This window comes from Dendrobates tinctorius, unplaced genomic scaffold (genome assembly GCF_039654945.1).
Source record: "Dendrobates tinctorius isolate UK_male_01 unplaced genomic scaffold, ASM3965494v1 ptg000201l, whole genome shotgun sequence".
Classification (NCBI taxonomy): domain Eukaryota; kingdom Metazoa; phylum Chordata; class Amphibia; order Anura; family Dendrobatidae; genus Dendrobates; species Dendrobates tinctorius.
In genome coordinates this window covers 17735835-17755000 of record NW_027361868.1, presented here as the reverse complement: position 1 = coordinate 17755000, position 19166 = coordinate 17735835, and the positions used below count along the sequence as shown (strand labels likewise).

The 19166-nt window shown below is 41.6% G+C and overlaps 1 protein-coding gene across 1 annotated transcript in view; it reads left to right on the top strand.

Annotated features, from left to right (window-relative positions):
• LOC141056974 (tRNA (32-2'-O)-methyltransferase regulator THADA-like) overlaps window positions 1-19166 on the top strand; it is a 541174-nt gene that overhangs the window by 209540 nt on the left and 312468 nt on the right. The window contains exon 6 of the mRNA XM_073553454.1: window positions 3514-3603. Coding sequence (XP_073409555.1) covers window positions 3514-3603 — 90 coding nt within the window. The remainder of the gene's footprint in view (window positions 1-3513; window positions 3604-19166) is intronic.

Below are 19166 nucleotides of genomic sequence, written 5' to 3'. Positions count from 1 at the left end.
CACACTATCATTAAAATATCATGTATAGAGTGGAATCTATGATGATTGCAGGGACCGTTTTAGCTCCAAGTAGAAGTATCCAACATGCGTCCAATCTAAAGAGGATGAACCTGGACCGCTGCTGCGTCGGTTTTTTTTTTTTTGCATGTACTGCAATGTTTGGTCAGTCACCGCACTCACACACTGGTGGTTAAAGCTAAGCCATATAATCTGTGTGCATGAATGGGGCGGCCGTGTTTCCATCTAAAAACTTTATATAGTAATATTAACTCTTAAAAGTGCTTTAACCCTAAAGTCCAAAAGGATGATGATTGGTATAGAAAAGACTGTCATATGCCCATGTTAGAAAATTCTGACTTAGCTGCCCCCCCACCACCTTATTTAAGACCCTCATCTATAAACTGGGCAGAAATCGCAAGAAAAACTAAAAGTACTGCCCAGTCTACAATCAGAAAGGTACACTGCAGGAGGAGCTGCGAAGTTTGATATATAGTTTTGTAAGAAAAATGTCAGTTTAACTTTAAATTATTCTAGGCTAAGGAGTCTGGTGGGCGGTTTTAATTGGTAATAGAACCGCCCACTGGACTCCTAACCACAGAACAAGTAATGCTTAGTAGGAGCAAGTTATTACAAATCTTTTCCTGCAACATTATCTATATATTTGTTCAGCTGACCCTCTATTACAAAATGCTCAACAGATTGCAAGTCTTCTATTAAAGGGGTTTTCCAGTTTAAGTAGAAAAGTCTGCACTCATTCTATTTGACTGCTGAATTGTGACGGCGTGGGATATGCACACTGTCATGATTAACAGTCATGAAGTTGGGGGAAGTATTTTTAATGGAAGAAAATTGAGAGAAGCCTCACGTGACCGCAAGTCTTTAAATTGCACAGAGAGTATAGCGGAATCGTGACAGTGTGCGCATTGCACACAGCCAATGTTCTGCAGTCTTCAGTCACTGTGACTGCACACTTTTCTTCTCAGAGCGGAATACAATTTTAATATCTTTTTCAAGATCATCTCTTGCTCTTCAGATTCTGTCATGTGTTTCCTTGGCAGAGACAGTAATTTTCCATTTGTCCTGTGGATGTGCTGCAGGTAAATTGAGTAGTTGTAGTCAGATTCCCCCCCAGAGATTGATAGGATGATGCAGCAATGTGACAACCAATAATCAGATTACCCTTTTATAAAGTCAGCTTTCACACTCATGAATAGCGTTTAAACCCTGTGTAGCCAGCTTACCGCATCAGTGGCTACAGGGAGAAAATGACGTTATATCCCCCCTGAAGCTGCCTCCTGCCAGTCATCAGGGAGGGGTTACCGTTATCACTAATTATTCTCCAGCACATTGATTAACAGCCCGCCCTACACACATCCACTGCACAGCATGCTGTCAATTAAAGGGCTGGGGAGTGATTTCAGCGGTGATTGTAACTGCTCCCTGTACCGTTCCAATGGCTGAAAGTCAGCAGCTGCAGGGGGACTATAACTTCATTTTCTCCCTGTAACCGCTATTTCAGTAAGCCAAAACGCTATTTACCTGCAGATTAACCCTCTATCTGCAGGATAATGGTGCTTCTGGACATGTCGGTTTCCCTTTAGAAATTGTATTTGCGGTATAGCCCGGATTCGTTTTTGATACTTGCGCCCTCTGTTTTTTATTGTCTTTTTTGCAAGTATTCTGATCAATCTACAGTTGTGGCCAAAAGTATTGAGACCCCTGCAATTCTGTCAGATAATACTCAGTTTCTTCCTGAAAATGATTGCAAACACAAATTCTTTGGTATTATCTTCATTTAATTTGTCTTAAATGAAAAAACACAAAAAGAATTGTCCTAAAGCCAAATTGGATATAATTCCACACCAAACATAAAAAAGAGGGTGGACAAAAGTATTGGCACTCTTCAAAAAATCATGTGATGCTTCTCTAATTTGTGTAATTAACAGCACCTGTAACTTACCTGTGGCACCTAACAGGTGTTGGCAATAACTAAATCACACTTGCAGCCAGTTGACATGGATTAAAGTTGACTCAACCTCTGTCCTGTGTCCTTGTGTGTACCACATTGAGCATGGAGAAAAGAAAGAAGACCAAAGACCTGTCTGAGGACTTGAGAAACCAAATTGTGAGGAAGCATGAGCAATCTCAAGGCTACAAGTCCATCTCCAAAGACCTGAATGTTCCTGTGTCTACCGTGCGCAGTATCATCAATAAGTTTAAAGCCCATGGCACTGTGGCTAACCTCCCTAGATGTGGACGGAAAAGAAAAATTGACAATAGATTTCAACGCAAGATTGTGCGGATGTTGGTTAAAGAGCCTCGACTAACATCCAAACAAGTTCAAGCTGCCCTGCAGGCCGAGGGTACAACAGTGTCAACCCGTACTATCCGTCAGCGTCTGAATGAAAAGGGACTGTATGGTAGGAGACCCAGGAAGACCCCACTTCTTACCCCGAGACATAAAAAAGCCAGGCTGGAGTTTGCCAAAACTTACCTGAAAAAGCCTAAAACGTTTTGGAAGAATGTTCTCTGGTCAGATGAGACAAAAGTAGAGCTTTCTGGCCAAAGGCATCAACATAGAGTTTACAGGAGAAAAAGAGGCATTCAAAGAAAAGAACATGGTCCCTACAGTCAAACATGGCGGAGGTTCCCTGATGTTTTGGGGTTGCTTTGCTGCCTCTGGCACTGGACTGCTTGACCGTGTGCATGGCTTTATGAAGTCTGAAGACTACCAACAAATTTTGCATCATAATGTAGGGCCCAGTGTGAGAAAGCTGGGTCTCCCTCAGAGGTCATGGGTCTTCCAGCAGGACAATGACCCAAAACACACTTCAAAAAGCACTAGAAAATGGTTTGAGAGAAAGCACTGGAGACTTCTAAGGTGGCCAGCAATGAGTCCAGACCTGAATCCCATAGAACACCTGTGGAGAGATCTAAAAATGGCAGTGTGGAGAAGGCACCCTTCTAATATCAGGGACCTGGAGCAGTTTGCTAAAGAAGAATGGTGTAAAATTCCAGCAGAGCATTGTAAGAAACTCATTGATGGTTACTGGAAGCGGTTGGTCGCAGTTATTTTGGCTAAAGGTTGTGCAACCAAGTATTAGGCTGAGGGTGCCAATACATTTGTCTGGCCCATTTTTGGAGTTTTGTGTGAAATGATCAATGTTTTGCTTTTTTCTTCATTCTCTTTTATGTTTTTTCATTTAAGACAAATTAAATGAAGATAATAATACCAAAGAATTTGTGTTTGCAATCATTTTCAGGAAGAAACGGAGTATTATCTGACAGAAATGCAGGGGTGTCAATACTTTTGGCCACAACTGTAAATGAATCTACAGGTGGAAGCTTCAATCTGAGCTTTAATCATTCAGAGTCATTATAGCAGAAAATGTGAGATGGATGAGGGTCGAGATTATTAATCAGCAGCCAGATTAGAATTGTTTCCTCATTTACCGTACTTTATTACTTTTCATATGTATGCTAACAATTCTTTTTCGTGTTGCTTCTCTGCAGGATGACCGGAAGAGAATTCTTCTCTAGGTTCCCCACTCTTTATCCTTTCCTCCTAGAACAACTGGAAATTGTTGCCAACACAGTTGACAGGTATTACAGATATTATCAAAGACCAAGACGGAATAGATCTGGCATGGATTAAAAAAGTGGGTGACAAGCACACATTTTAAGGTCTCCTGACATGTTGCATGACCGAATTTCCAACAACTACACAAAAATAAAACCTGAAAAATCCATCAAAGCAGGCCAATTTTAAGTCCGGGAGGAAAATAGAGCTACTAGGTACAAATAAGAATGTAAAAATATATATCATTTTATTAGACAAATATTCAGAACATACAAAAATATCATTCCACAAACGAGTCCACTTTTTCTGAGCTCTCCCGTTACTAATATTTTCAATTGGTGCATTCATTTGCCTGTATCTATTTACCAATGTGACATCCAGGTATATTTTTGGGCACCATTGTTCCCCCTGCAATGCACCTTGGTTTTTTCCTGCTGCAATCTTATGTCCTAAAATCGTATGCAATGATATTTTTGTATGTTCTGTATATTTGCCTAATAAAATGATATATATTTTTACATTCTTATTTGTACCTAGTAGCTCTATTTTCCTCCTGCACATATGTCTTATTTGAGCGGGTTTTGTGCTTCCCTGCAGAGGGAATATTGGCATTTTGCCAATTGGCATTTTTTCTGCCATCAAGGATTTTTAAGCTTACCAATTTTAAGTCCAGTCTGGTCATGAAAAGTTGTCTACAGTCATCAGAAAATGTTCTTTATTGGCTTTTTTGGCCAGCCAAGATAATTATTGTTTGAAAAGCGTAAAGAGGTTGTCTACTACTTGGACAAGCCATTCTGAATCCCTACGTCACCCTCCAATAATATACTTATACTTGCCTCCAGTGCCGGTGCAGGTCCAGCAGTGTCGGCTCTGGCTCTCCCGGGGCTTGCTTAACATAGTCTCACGCAATTCCGCGGCCAGTCAGCGATTTCTTCTCTCTTTTACGGATGTAATTCACATCTGCAGGTGGTGGGAGAGCATCAGTAGCTCCAGCTTCCTTTTGTATGTCTTGATTTGTTCGAAGGCCAGGAGAGTGAAGAAAGCGCTGATTGGAAGCTGAGATTATGTCATGCAATCCCCGGGATAGTCAATGCAAGCATCGCTGGATTGGTGCCAGGACCGGAGTTGAGTATAAGTGTTACTATTTTTAAAAGAGGGAAACAAAGGGATGGGTTTGTCCTAATAGACAACCAATTTAAAGGCATTTAACTTTTTGGAGAATTGCTACTTGTTAAAACAGGTCGCTTGATAATAAGCAGGGCAGTGAGTCTTCCTCCAGTGATCAGCTGTGATCTGTGGGGAAACCTGGCAGTAAGTGTCTTGTTTTCCTGCAGCGCCACCACAGGGCAAATGAATCATTACATGATTACACATTTCAATCAACGGGTTGTCTTTGTAGTGGGGAATAAGATAAGTTGCTCAGAGCCATGGTTGCTCTTTGTAATCTTTAAAGGAATCTATTGTCAGAAAATAACTTACATTTAAACACTAAAATTCCATTTAAACATATTTTTTTTAACAATGTCATACTTTTTTTTTCATATCACAATCTTTATTAAGAAAAAAAATTTAATCTTCCAATTTTCACACTGGCCAATAGGGCTTTTTAAATCCATACTTCCTTCCTTTTCAGGAAGAGTTTACAGATGTTTTATCATTAGCAAAGGCAGGATGACAATAACAGGTAACATCTCTGTACACAGCTGATCACACAGGAGCCACTAGCCACAATAGGCGCTGTCACATCTGACTCCGCGCTCTCTTCCTTTACAATGTCCTAGGCACACTCTCATTAGATGCTCCAATACAAAAGATAGAGTCCAGATCCAACAATTGTGGTCAATGTACATGTATTGTTTCCTGAAACAAAAGGAAGTTTGAGTCTAAAATAGTCCCTGCAGCCAGTGTGAAAATTGCAGCAAGATTTCTAATATATATATATATACACACAGTGCTGTGCAAATTAATTGGGTCAAAGCATTTTTTAAGTAAAATCATAAGTTGGTTACCAGTGCGTGTGTGTATGTGTGTGTGTGTGTGTGTATATATATATATATATATATATCTATCTATCTATATCAAGACATTGACAGAAAAATAAAAAAAAATTTGAACCCTGCCCAATTAATGTACACTCAATCCAAGCAATCTTTCGAATTGCACCCCTGGTAGGCAGTCACTTCCTTTATTCCCCAACTGATAGGTGCAGACAAGAAGATTATATATTTGTAATTTTTCTCATCAAAACGCAGGAGAATTTGGATTTAGCACAGTACGGGTGTAAGCATTTAGATTTCTCAAGGTACGTGAAGGGCGGTCCTGCCTTTTTGACAGTTGCCATTAGATTAAACTAGCAGTCAGTTTTTCATATTTACTGTATTATATTATTTTTTTCATCCATTCATGCACTGGTAGACACAGATAGAAAAGGGCCCGTGTTCAAGAACAGTATATGAGCCCTTTGCAGTCCAAAGGGCCTGCACGGGTTGCACCAGTGGTATCTCCTCAATCCAGGCTTGGACTGGCTCACAGGAGAACAGGAAAATCCTTCAGTGGGCCACCATCCTCTTATATGAGCAGTACTTGGCACTATATACTTGAATCACTATATACAGAAAAAGGCGGCATCTTATTCATTTACAGTTAGGTCCATATATATTTGGACAGAGACAACATTTTTCTAACTTGGGTTCTAGACATTACCACAATGAATTTTAAACAAAACAATTCAGATGCAGTTGAAGTTCAGACTTTCAGCTTTCATTTGAGGGTATCCACATTAAAATTGGATGAAGGGTTTAGGTGTTTCAGCTCCTTAACATGTGCCACCCTGTTTTTAAAGAGACCAAAAGTAATTGGTCAGATTAAATAATTCTAAATAAACTGTTCATGTCTAGTACTTGGTTGAAAACCCTTTGTTGGCAATGACTGCCTGAAGTCTTGAACTCATGGACATCACCAGACGCTGTGTTTCCTCCTTTTTGATGCTCTGCCAGGCCTTCACTGCGGTGGTTTTCAGTTGCTGTTTGTTTGTGGGCCTTTATGTCTGAAGTTTAGTCTTTAACAAGTGACATGCATGCTCAATTGGGTTGAGATCAGGTGACTGACTTGGCCGTTCAAGAATATTCCACTTCTTTGCTTTAATAAACTCCTGGGTTGCTTTGGCTGTATGTTTTGGGTCATTGTCCATCTGTAGTATGAAATGATGACCAATCAGTTTGGCTGCATTTGGCTGGATCTGAGCATACAGTATGGCTCTGAACACCTCAGAATTCATTCGGCTGCTTCTGTCCTGTGTCACCTCATCAATAAACACTAGTGACCCAGTGCCACTGGCAGCCATGCATGACCAAGCAATCACACTGCCTCCGCCGTGTTTTACAGATGATGTGGTATTCTTTGGATCATGAGCTGTACCACGTCTTCGCCATACTCTTTCCTTCATTCTGGTAGAGGTTGATCTTGGTTTAATCTGTTCAAAGAATGTTCTTCCAGAACTCTGCTGGCTTTTTTAGATTAAAAACACATGTGTAATGCACAAATGTGAACACGTCGGTCAGACAGTGTTCACACCACCCATAAACTAAAATATAACAAGAGAACATAGAATGGCAGATTTGCAAAAATTTGCAAAAATTCTCTGCAGCCAAAAATATGGCAGTAATCAGCAAGTGCTGAACAAAAAATACAGGGTATTTAGTCGATACGTTTTTTTGCAAAAAAAATGTATACCAAGCTGCCTCACCAACGTCAAGGTAACCCGTGTCGAAGCAGTCCCTATGTAATGTATTTAATACCTGAACATCTGAACAGTCTTGACATGAACAGGATTCAGACAGGCTGCTCCACAGTGTGGGCTTATGGTCTGAGACAGCTCTTTTGTACACCTCACACAGGAGAGGGGTGGGGTCTCCCAAACCATGCCAAGCAAGGAAAAAACGGATTAAAACACATGTGAAATGCACAAATGTGAACACGTCGGTCAGACAATGTTCACACCACCCATAAACTAAGATATAACAAGAGAACATAGAATGGCAGATTTGCAAAAATTTGCAAAAATTCTCTGCAGCCAAAAATATGGCAGTAATCAGCAAGTGCTGAACAAAAAATACAGGGTATTTAGTCGATACGTGCTGATTACTGCCATATTTTTGGCTGCAGAGAATTTTTGCAAATTGTACAAAATTTTTGTATAAAAGAGCTGTCTCAGACCATAAGCCCACACTGTGGAGCAGCCTGTCTGAATCCTGTTCATGTCAAGACACTGTTCAAGATGTTCAGGTATTAAATACATTAGATAGGGACTGCTTCGACACGGGTTACCTTGACATTGGTGAGGCAGCTTGGTATACATTTTTTTGCAAAAAAAGTATCGACTAAATACCCTGTATTTTTTGTTCAGCACTTGCTGATTACTGCCATATTTTTGGCTGCAGAGAATTTTTGCAAATTTTTGCAAATCTGCCATTCTATGTTCTCTTGTTATATCTTGGCTTTTTTAGATGTTTTTTTAGCAAAGTCCTGTCTAGCCTCTTGATTCTTGATGCTTATGAGTGGCTTGCACCATGCAATGAACCCTCTGTACTTACTTTCATGCAGTCTTCTCTTTATGGTAGATTTAGATATTGATACGCCTACCTCCTGGAGAGTGTTGTTCACTTGGTTGGCTGTTGTGAAGGGGTTTCTCTTCACCATGGAGATTATTCTGTGATCATCCACCACTGTTGTCTTCCGTGGTCGCCCAGGTCTTTTTGCATTGATGAGTTCACCAGTGCTTTCTTCCTTTCTCAGGATGTACCAAACTGTAGATTTTGCCACTCCTAATGTTGTAGCAATTTCTCGGATGTTTTTTTTTTTTTTTTTTTGCAGCTTAATGATGGCTTGTTTCACTTGCATGGAGAGCTCCTTTGACCACATGTTTCCTTCACAGCAAAACCTTCCAAATGCAAGCACCACACCTCAAATCAACTCCAGGCCTTTTATCTGCTTAATTGAGAATGACATAACGAAGGGATTGCCCACACCTGTCCATGAAATAGCCTTGGAGTCAATTGTCCAATTACTTTTGGTCCCTTTAAAAACAGGGTGGCACATGTTAAGCAGCTGAAACTCCTAAACCCTTCATCCAATTTTAATGTGGATACCCTCAAATAAAAGCTGAAAGTCTGAACTTCAACTGCATCTGAATTGTTTTGTTTTAAAATCATAGTGGTAATGTCTAGAACCAAAATTAGAAAAATGTTGTCTCTGTCCAAATATATATGGACCTAACTGTAACAATCTACCCAGTTCATGTCAGATTTGCACGTAGCTGAAAATTGGGCCTTGAAGTTGGTTACTGGTGGGCCCCTGGCTCCCAAGTCCGCCCTGTATACGTAGTTCTAGAGAGAATACATCAAGTGTACCAAAAGGATTTTTACAAGAGTGAGAAGTTTTGAGCTGTGAGCAGCCTGATAGGATGCAGTAAGACGTACGAGCGGGAAGTGCTGTTCCTAAGCCCTTTGCCGTGTATTTTTGCACCTGTGGTTAGCATGTTTTTGGTCCGGCGGCCACTAAAGTAGTAAACTCTTGTTATAAAAACTACAGTCGTCCACAGGAATGTTTCCGTGTTTCGGTTGTTGAGGGGGTGGCACAGTCGGGAGTTTTATAAGCTCGGTGCCTCCCTCCAGGAATGTTATTCAGTTGTATTTACAGAAATGTGCCGCCCCACTTGTCAAGATGAAGTGGGGAAAAAAAGGGGATTTATTAAAAGTAAATCCATTCTGCATATTCCTAGAGTACAGAGGGCTCATGCCGGGTCCTATTATTGCATGCATGTAGGTTTCCTCTCCTCTGACAAGTGGGCTGTGCACAATGAAGATCCATCCGGCTACTGGCGCCACAAAGACACGGTGCATATAGTACAGTGAGAGATCCGTATGATGGGCATGGGAAGATTTGTGACTTCTATCACCTTTCCACAGTGCACAAAGTGTATTTAGGGTTTATATTGTCTTGGTGAAACTCAAGTTTAAGACACACATTAGGTTGTCATGGGAGAAAACTGGAGAAAAACAGTTTTCCATACATCTGTGACCTCGTCTACCAGTACTGTAAGCAATAGTCATGTGCCGTAATTTTGACATTCCCTTTCAACGTTGGGAGCTCTGATGGCAGTAATAGGGTACAAGACTGCTGCAGGTATTAATTTGCTGTGCACTTAGTAACACCTACCATCGGTGCTAAAAAAAAAAAAAAACACAGCAACAAGCATCAGGAAAAACGACTTAAAGGGGTTTCAGAAACGTGGACCCCAAGCACCCTAAAGAATCTAAAATAACAAAGAAGGTACTCTCCCTCCTCAAGTCCAGCACTGGCTCCCTATCGTTGCTTAGGTGTTCTGGCTACATCGATGACTTCATGTTGACAGTACGCATCACCACTGTAGCTAATCAATGTGCCTGGTGGCTCGTTCCATCTACATCAGCAGAGTCGCTGAGCTCTGGGATTGGCTACAGTGGTGACATCACATCGACAGTGCATCAACACTTTGGCCAATCATTGAGCTAGTCGGCTTGTGCTGTCTACACCAGAGCTCGGCCGCTTGCGCTGTCTACACCGGAGCTCGGCCACTTGCACTGTCTACACTGGAGTTCGGCCGCTTGCACTGTCTACACTGGAGATCGGCCGCTTGCACTGTCTACACTGGAGCTCGGTCGCTTGCACTGTCTACACTGGAGCTCGGCCGCTTGCACTGTCTACACTGGAGCTCGGCCGCTTGCACTGTCTACACTGGAGCTCGGCCGCTTGCACTGTCTGCACTGGAGCTCGGCCGCTTGCACTGTCTACACTGGAGCTCGGCCGCTTGCACTGTCTACACTGGAGCTCGGCCGCTTGCACTGTCTACACTGGAGCTCGGCCGCTTGCACTGTCTACACTGGAGCTCGGCCGCTTGCACTGTCTACACTGGAGCTCGGCCGCTTGCGCTGTCTACACTGGAGCTCGGCCGCTTGCACTGTCTACACTGGAGCTCGGCCGCTTGCGCTGTCTACACTGGAGCTCGGCCGCTTGCACTGTCTACACTGGAGCTCGGCCGCTTGCACTGTCTACACTGGAGCTCGGCCGCTTGCACTGTCTACACTGGAGCTCGGCCGCTTGCACTGTCTACACTGGAGCTCGGCCGCTTGCACTGTCTACACTGGAGCTCGGCCGCTTGCACTGTCTACACTGGAGCTCGGCCGCTTGCGCTGTCTACACTGGAGTTCGGCCGCTTGCGCTGTCTACACTGGTGCTCGGCCGCTTGCATTGTCTACACTGGAGCTCGGTCGCTTGCACTGTCTACACTGGAGCTCGGCCGCTTGCGCTCTTGACACCAGAGGTCGGTCGCTTGCGCTCTTGACACCAGAGGTCAGCAATCGCTGCCACATATGCTGAGTTGCAGGCATTTTTGTCTAGTTCCCATTTTGTACCCCACATTGTGTAGAAAGGTGTCACTGAATGGCAAGCGACAGCAGAATACACATGGTCACATTATAAGGGCCAGCCTTTTGAACTGTGATTGACATCTGAGATTGAGACTTTAGCTGAGATCAACTTTTTTTTTTTTTTTTTACTGTTTTCAAGGGTCTAAAATTAAAATAAAGCACAAGATAAAAACAGAGCACAATAGGAGGGAGCTGACTAAGTAGGAAGGGACTTCCATTTTCACCCACACACTTCGAGCTGAGTGAGAGGTCAGCTTGTGTGGATTTTTTTTGTGGTTTACGTTTTTGTTCTGCGTTTCATTTTTCCTCCTTATCTTTTTTATCTTAAGTAAACAAGTTAAGGGTTAGAATAACTTGGGCCAGCACTGGAGACCACAAGAACAGACATTCCTTAGGTTTTATATCTGTTTATTCGCAATGGAGCAGAAAACTGGGTTTGGCATCCCTTCTCTTGGTTACCCTAAACAGCTCAAGAATGATTAATGTGTTTTTATTGAATCGAAATACTACCCTGAAATCCATTTTTGCATACTTTATAGAGCAGAACGGATATTTAAACAGCCGCTTGCATTTTTTTTTTTTTTTAAACCGCACAGAATGGAGCACAATAAAGGAGGTAATGCTCCCCTTACCGATCACACTGCACCCGTTCAGACGCTTCTTCTCCTGTCTATGTACTTTTGTACTTTTTGGCTCATTCGACATGGACATATGAGATTGCAACCAATAATCACTGTATGTGGTGCCCCACCAGGAGCTTCAGAATAGGAAGAAATGGTAAGGAATGGGCAGATTAAAAAAAAAAACAGTACAACTGCTTTTATGTTCTCCGAATACATCAGCTGAAAACTTGCCCAATGGGGTTGAATACATTATAAAGTCCTAGGCCTTGATTCAGCAGTGGTTTGAAAAGCTTCAAAATTTTAAGCTATGCAGTGTTGCTCAATAATTTTGGCTTTTTTTGCATTCCAGCATGAAGCATCTCAACCAAAAGGGACAGAGATAGGGCGAGATGTGGCTACAGCCGCCCATTAAATTCAGCAAAGTGTATGCTTCGCACGCCAGAAATGCTACTTCAGTCCCTAACTGGAATAACATATCTGGCGAGGCGCACGGCACTAAGAAGATGTGCCGCAATCATTAAATGACGTGCTTTTTTTAATGAAATTCGGCACATTGTTCTCCAGTGAGCCATTGATTAAGATTGGATGCAACACCATTCTTAACCCCCTTAATGACTGCTGATACGCCTTTTAGCAGCGGCAGTTAAGGGGTCTTATTCCTTAACGCTGCTTTTTAATGGCGCTGAGAAATAAGTGTATAGCGCCCCCCAGCACCAGAAAATCTGAGACCCTGGAGAACATGATTCGGGTCAGTTTTTACTGAATAATGGCGATCACAAAAAAAGCGCAGATTTTCCATTCATTTCTCTCTCCTGTGATATGATCTAGCATACCAGAGAAGAGAAATGGGATCCCCTGAGCCTCCCCCCCCCCCTCCCCCGGTACCTCCGCCATCCCGGATCCTCCAGCTCCGTCCCTCCACATAATCTTCCTGGTAGAAAATGGCGGGCGCATGCGCCTTGCACACGCCGAGATTTGCTGGCCGGTACTTGGAAGCAATAGACTTTTCCTATTGGTTCTTTATGATCACTGTGATGGACCCTAGGGTTAGGGTTTGGGGTTAGAGCTTGGGCTAGGGTTTTGTTAGGGTTGGGGTAAGAGCAGGGGTTAGAGTTGTGTTAGGATTGGGGTTAGAGAAGGAGTTAGGGTTGTGTTGGGGTTGTAAATTGGTTTGGGGTTAGAGCTGGGGTTAGAGTTGTGTTAGGATTAGGGTTTAAGGGTGTGTTGGGGTTAGGGTTTGGTTGAGGGTTGTTTTTAGGGCTGTGTTAGGGTTGGAGTTAGAATTTGTGGGGTTTCCACTGTTTAGACACATCATGGGGTCTCCAAACGCGTCATGGTGCCAGTCATCGACTCCAGCCAATTTTAGAAAGTGCTCCCTCCCTTATGAGCTCTGCCATGCGTCCAAACAGTGGATTTCCCCAACATATGGGGTATCGGTGTACTCAGGAGAAATTGCATAACAAATTTTGTAGTCTATTTTCTCCTTAGACCCAAACTTTTTTTATTTTCACAAGGGTATCAAGTACTTTTTTGTGTGAAAGAAGTTAAATGTTAATTTTTTCCTTCCACAATGCTTTAGTTCTCGTGAAGCACCTGTAGGGTTAGTAAATCCTTGAATGTGGTTTTGAGCACCTTGCGGCGTGCAGTTTTTAGAATTGTCACTTTTGGGTATTTTCTGTCATGTTGACCCCTCAAAGTGACTAAAAAATTGTTTTGTAAATTTTATTGGAAAAATGAGAAATCGCTGGTCAACTTTTAACCCTTATAACGTCCTAACAAAAAAAATTGTTTCCAAAATTGTGCTGATGTAAAGTAGACAAGTGGGAAATGTTATTAACTATTTTGCGTGACATGGCTCTCTGATTTAAGGACACAAGAATTAAAAGTTTAGAAAATTAAATTGCAAAATTTTCTAATTTTTGGCCAAATTTCCATTTTTTTCATAAATAAAAGCAAGTACTATAGAAGAAATTTTACCACTAACATGAAGTACAATATATCACAAAAAAACAGTCTCAAAATCAGTGGGATACATTGAAGCGTTCCAGAGCTATAACCTCATAAAGTGACAGTGGTCGGAATTGTAAAAATTGGCTTAGTTATTAAGGTCAAAATTGGCTCGGTCACTAAGGAATTAAAGCAAACCTGTCACAAGTTTTGTGACATGGCAGCGAAAAATATCACCTTATTTAGTATCTGCGCTGCATTCCCTAAATCCTTACATAACCCTTTGACTAACCCTGTATACCCCCCAAAATCCTTTTTTATATCTCCCACGCTGTATGCTAATCTTCTTGGTCCGGTCCGATGGGTGTTGCTTTGGGCCTCTCTATCCTTCCACCGCCTGCTGCTTGCTGTCTTCCTTTTTTGAACAAGTGTAGAAGTTGTAGGGGCTCATGTATGGAGAATTAATAAGTTCGATTATACAAAAGTGTTGACTCTAGAAGAGTAAAATTCTGTCTTTTTTTTTTTTTTTAAATATGTGAAAGGCCTTGAGGCGAGCCATGAGACTAAGCAAGATCTCGAGTAATCTGAGAGAGTGCATTGGGTCAGGGTGAAGGATCGGCGAGGGTTTGAAAGATGATTATTTTGTGGTAAATGCAGTGTTTTATACTGAGCCAGCAGTCTACCAGAAAAGCACAGTGTTGATTGAGAGTAGAATTTTTTTTTTTTTTTTCTTTTGTGATTTCTCTAGTGGTGAAAAGTGCCAGTAATGTAGGCTTTCTGTGTCCCTGCGGTCATGACGTTGCAGATTGATTCAGTAAACCCGGCTAGGGTTATAATGCACAAACTGTAATGTCTAAAATATGTGAAATTCTACGTTCTTCTAAAGTGCTGTATTCTGTATATCGACGACATGAACTAAATAGACATTAAGAAAATAATAATTCTCCAGGGCTTCATCAAGCTCAGAGATGAAGTGCCTGTACGTCAGCACCATCCCGGTAATGGTATGCAGCCAACATGGGGACTGTAACTAAAGATTCCCTAAATGAAAAAGTGTTAAGTGTAATTATTTTATCAAATGTAGCAGTGACGTGGTGAGGCCTAAAAATATAGTATTATGTCACATTACTTGCTAACACTTAAACTGGTATTGTTTCTCATTGATTACATTGGTTGGTACAATGCCTTGAAATACGCATGGGTTGTTATTTGCTAATTCTGCCTTTTGTTTTTTTGCAGTTTTTTTTTATCTGTTTACTTTACTCCTGTCTTTTCACTTTGTCTTGTTCCTGTCTTTGTTTTTTACCTTTTTCGTGTCTGTTATATTTGCCCAGTTGCACTTTTTTCTTCTCCTTTTTCGTGCTCAATTTTTTTCCTTGTTCCTTTTTGTTCCCTTAGTCCAGTTATAATTTTCTTTTCCTTCTTTCTTGTTCCTGTCTCTTCTCTTTACCTTGTTGCTGTCTCTTCTCCTTGCCTTGTTGCTGTCTCTTCTCCTTGCCTTGTTGCTGTCTCTTCTCCTTGCCTTGTTGCTGTCTCTTCTCCTTGCCTTGTTGCTGTCTCTTCTCCTTACCTTGTTGCTGTCTCTTCTCCTTGTTGCTGTCTCTTCTCCTTGTTGCTGTCTCTTCTCCTTGTTGCTGTCTCTTCTCCTTGTTGCTGTCTCTTCTCCTTGTTGCTGTCTCTTCTCCTTGTTGCTGTCTCTTCTCCTTGTTGCTGTCTCTTCTCCTTGTTGCTGTCTCTTCTCCTTACCTTGTTGCTATCTCTTCTCCTTACCTTGTTGCTGTCTCTTCTCCTTACCTTGTTCCTGTCTCTTCTCCTTACCTTGTTCCTGTCTCTTCTCCTTACCTTTCTCCTGTCTCTTCTCCTTACCTTGTTCCTGTCTTTTCTCCTTACCTTGTTCCTGTCTCTTCTCCTTACCTTGTTCCTGTCTCTTCTCCTTACCTTGTTTCTGTCTCTTCTCCTTACCTTGTTCATGTCTCTTCTCCTTACCTTGCTCCTGTCTCTTCTCCTTACCTTGTTCATGTCTCTTCTCCTTACCTTGCTCCTGTCTCTTCTCCTTACCTTGTTCCTGTCTCTTCTCCTTACCTTGTTCCTGTCTCTTCTCCTTACCTTGTTCCTGACTCTTCTTACCTTGCTTCTGTCTCTTCTCCTTACCTTGTTGCTGTCTCTTCTCCTTACCTTGCTCCTGTCTCTTCTCCTTACCTTGTTCCTGTCTCTTCTCCTTACCTTGTTGCTGGCTCTTCTCCTTACCTTGTTGCTGGCTCTTCTCCTTACCTTGTTGCTGTCTCTTCTCCTTACCTTGTTGCTGGCTCTTCTCCTTACCTTGTTGCTGGCTCTTCTCCTTACCTTGTTGCTGGCTCTTCTCCTTACCTTGTTGCTGGCTCTTCTCCTTACCTTGTTGCTGGCTCTTCTCCTTACCTTGTTGCTGGCTCTTCTCCTTACCTTGTTGCTGGCTCTTCTCCTTACCTTGTTGCTGGCTCTTCTCCTTACCTTGTTGCTGGCTCTTCTCCTTACCTTGTTGCTGGCTCTTCTCCTTACCTTGTTGCTGGCTCTTCTCCTTACCTTGTTGCTGGCTCTTCTCCTTACCTTGTTGCTGGCTCTTCTCCTTACCTTGTTGCTGGCTCTTCTCCTTACCTTGTTGCTGGCTCTTCTCCTTACCTTGTTGCTGGCTCTTCTCCTTACCTTGTTGCTGGCTCTTCTCCTTACCTTGTTGCTGGCTCTTCTCCTTACCTTGTTGCTGGCTCTTCTCCTTACCTTGTTGCTGGCTCTTCTCCTTACCTTGTTGCTGGCTCTTCTCCTTACCTTGTTGCTGGCTCTTCTCCTTACCTTGTTGCTGGCTCTTCTCCTTACCTTGTTGCTGGCTCTTCTCCTTACCTTGTTGCTGGCTCTTCTCCTTACCTTGTTGCTGGCTCTTCTCCTTACCTTGTTCCTGGCTCTTCTCCTTACCTTGTTCCTGGCTCTTCTCCTTACCTTGTTCCTGGCTCTTCTCCTTACCTTGTTCCTGGCTCTTCTCCTTACCTTGTTCCTGGCTCTTCTCCTTACCTTGCTCCTGGCTCTTCTCCTTACCTTGCTCCTGGCTCTTCTCCTTACCTTGCTCCTGGCTCTTCTCCTTACCTTGCTCCTGGCTCTTCTCCTTACCTTGCTCCTGGCTCTTCTCCTTACCTTGCTCCTGGCTCTTCTCCTTACCTTGCTCCTGCCTCTTCTCCTTACCTTGCTCCTGTCTCTTCTCCTTACTTTGTCTCTCTCTTTTTTGTATATTTCCTTTACATGGTTTCCATCTCTTCTTTTTCCTCTGTTCCTGTCTTTTTTTGATATCTTATTACTTTTCATTTCCTTTACCCTGTTCCTATGCATTCCCTTTGTACAGTTCCGGTCTTTGTTCTCCTTATATTTTTTCCTTCTTTCTGTCTCTTTCCCTTACCATGTGCCTTACTGTTCTTTTACCTTGTGTTCCTGTTTTTCCTTTTTTCTGTACCTTCCTTCACCCTGTAGTCTGTGTACCCACGTAAGCAGTTTTTTTGCGTTTTTGAAGCGTTTTTCCCTTTTCCCAGTATACAAGAAGCATCCCATTCTTTTAAATGAATTCCGCAATTTTTGTGCACATGATGCGTTTTTACCGTGAAAAAAACGCATTGCGGTAAAAAACCGCAGCATGTTCATTAATTTTGCGGAAAAATCTGCATTTCTCACTATATTCTATGAGCAGGAAGATGCTCCTGTAAAAAACGCAAAAAAAAAAAAAAAAGAGCAAAAAACGCCTATTTTTCTTGGGAAGAAGTCCGTTTTTTTCTGCATATGTGGGTACATAGCCTTACATTGTTCTGGTCTTTGCCCTTTACCTTGTTGTTTCCCTTTTTATAATATGCATTGTTCCTCTCCTTTCCCTTTACCAAGTCTTCATCTTCTTTACACAGTTGCAGCCTGTTAGCTCTACATTTCCTCTTTACCATGTATGATTTTTAGCGCACCTAATGCTGTGTAACATGGTTGCGTCTTGCTTTCATAAACTGAAGCTGTGGATAGCATGATTATTTACAAGGTTGTCTTTTTCCAATATTCCATTTCAAATTGTATATTGTATACTCTGTCGTGCAGGGACCCGGTAATGAGCCCGGCTGGCAGGTCTGGCGCTGCTCATGTGTTTATGCATCGTTTTCCAAGATGTTTTTTATTAAGGTCTTTGTTAATGAGTTCACTAAATGGATTCTGTGCCGCAGCAAAGGCAAGGTTTATGTTCTTTGAAAGGCAGTCGGTGCACTATTAAAAGAAGCAGATTACACATCGCCCTATTCAACATTATGTGCTGTGCTTGCTGCTCACGTGTCTTTCCTTATTGTGTTTTTTTTGTTTTCAATTGAATGACTAACCGAATACATCCAGTAACTCACATGGCAGTGCTGCGTTCATTACTGGAAGCCGCTGTGGCGTGTATGACCAAAAACGGAGCGAATCTCTGCGGAGATGTAGCCTTCATCTGGGACTGTAGCTGCTTCTTGTATCATGATTACTTTCCTGATGGGCCACGCCGATAAAAATGCCATCACATAGGGCCCATCCTAATTAGCCCCACTCTAGTGTCCAGAGATGAGATGTTTAGTCACTAGAGATATAGGCCACCGACTCTTCATAGCCTTTTTTCCCCCAGAATAAAAATGGTTCCAATAGAGATCTTTGTGTTTTCGCACTATTCAATAGTTATATTCTGTCCGTTTTTAACTTCATTAGAACCAAGCCTAATTTTTCTTTTTTTTTTTTTCTTTCTATTTTTGCTTTTTTATTGTCACATTTCTGGAGCCTTTCTTTTTTTTTTTTTTTTTGTCTATCTTGTCTCTGTGGCTGTATGAGAGCTTGATTGGTCCGGAATTAGTTGCAGCACTTTGTGGTAAATACAGCCCAATTCCTAATTTTTATTAACTGAAGTAGAAAACAAAAAACAATTACGGTTATATTGGTTCCTTTTTACGCTTTTCATTTGCGGCACAAGAAAATTGTTAACTGTTGATCAGCACATTTATGGCGATACTAAATTAATATAATTTTATTTTGTTTTTATTACTTTTAGACAATAAATACTCAAAATAAACATCATATTCTAAGTCATAAGTTAAACATTTTTCTGTATGAGGGCTTATTTTTTCTTGACCAGAAGTAGTTATTCGAAGTATTATTTTTGCGTACATTGACATTTTTATCATTTTTTAATCCATATTTTTTTGTGCAACTGCAGTTCTGGTCATGTTTTTTTCTATTCTTTTTTTTTTTGCATTGTCCATGCAGAATAAATAAAGGTAAGTTTTATAGTACAGTTCTATAAAATAACAGTGACTCCTAATATGTAATTCTTCTGTTTTACTATTCTTTTCTGTTTTTTTTCTTTTGCATGATATTTTGAGAGCCATAATGGTTTGTTTTTTTTTCTTAGAATGGTAGTTTTTTATTGTATTGTTTATTGGTAACTTTTGAAATACATGCAACTTTTGGTTCATTTTTATTTATTTCATTTTATGTGAAAGTAAATAAAAGTGCCAATTCTGGTGTAGTTTTTTTTTTTGG